General features: G+C 54.4%; 1 protein-coding gene across 1 annotated transcript; it reads right to left on the bottom strand.

Moving 5' to 3' along the window:
* Nucleotides 1–222: 222 nt before the first annotated feature.
* Nucleotides 223–1,131, bottom strand: PRR15 (proline rich 15). The gene has a single exon (XM_004702751.2). It carries the CDS (start codon nucleotides 1,129–1,131, stop codon nucleotides 757–759), a length of 375 nt encoding a protein of 124 aa, XP_004702808.1. The 3' UTR covers nucleotides 223–756.
* Nucleotides 1,132–1,148: the final 17 nt, after the last annotated feature.

The following is a 1,148-nucleotide window of genomic DNA, read 5'->3' as shown; positions in this document are numbered from 1 at the left end:
TGGGAAGAATGGCTTGTTACCTCTCCTCCCACTTCTGTGCATTCGGTTAGTAAGCTGAGAAATCTGGCTGACTGGTTCCAGTCCGGGTGTTGCTGGTTTCTAGAAATGTCCTCGAGACTGCTTTTCAAGAGCAGCTGCTATGTTGTGTAGCAAATGATTAACTCTGTCACCTCAAACTGCCTGCTTTTAAGGATGAGGGAGGGGGAGAAAAATACAGAAGTCTTACAGTGCAATAACTTTTAATAGTCCACACGGAACAGGCGGGAAAGTGTCGTACTCAACAACAAATGCTCTCCTGCCTCGAAACATTTCTACTTAAAATGCTTCCTTCTCTCCCCATTCCTTCACTTCAAGTCTACAGACGTGCGTCTAAAGTGCATTTCCCAGGCTTTGAAAACAGCAGTGTCTCAGGAGCCAGTCCTGAATATTCCTCATTGGAGGGGCCGTGAAGTTTGAGCCCAAGTGCCCTCTCTTACCAAGTACTGCTGAAGCCATCGGATAACTTTAAAGGGTAAAAACCCAAGCTCCAACACACACACACACACACACACACACACACAGAGTTTAATGCCTCCTTCAGTCATGACATATTGAAAATTCAATTGACACTTCAATGCCCATGAGAACCACGGTGGCAGCCTTGGAAGAATATTCTGAATTTGGTGGTATGAGGCACCCCAAACACTGGGACTTTTCAGTCCTAGGGCAGACTGAGGATCGGCGATGGCCCTAGGACATGGTCCTGAGGCATTCGGGCTATTGTTTCTCTTCGTGGGGGTCTTCAGGGTCGCCGGCCTCCTCGGAGGCCCGGGCACCCTCTGGGAGTAACGTGGCACGCACCTTCCTCTTCTCCTTGAAGCGGCCGGAGCGCGAGATCTTCAGGTTGCGGCGGCTGTTGGCCAGTTTCTCCCCGCAGAGCTTGTCTGGCTTGTGGGGCTCGCCGGCGCCCCCGGGGAGATTGGGGTGCAGGTTCTCCCGAGAGTCCGGGCTGGGTGGCGCGGACACGGCGGGCTCCGCAGGTGCAGGCGGAGCTGTCGGCGCCGTGGTCTCTTTGCCCTTCTTCCTGCTGCTGTTCGTTAGCGATTTCCACCAGGAGCCCGAGCTACCGCCCGTGCTGCCGCTCGCGGCCATGCCGGCTGGCCGAGGGC

Source organism: Echinops telfairi, unplaced genomic scaffold (assembly GCF_000313985.2).
Source record: "Echinops telfairi isolate 266 unplaced genomic scaffold, ASM31398v2 ScPeMD7_23;HRSCAF=83, whole genome shotgun sequence".
Taxonomy (NCBI): Eukaryota; Metazoa; Chordata; class Mammalia; order Afrosoricida; family Tenrecidae; genus Echinops; species Echinops telfairi.
This window is presented reverse-complemented; position numbering and strand designations above follow the sequence as displayed.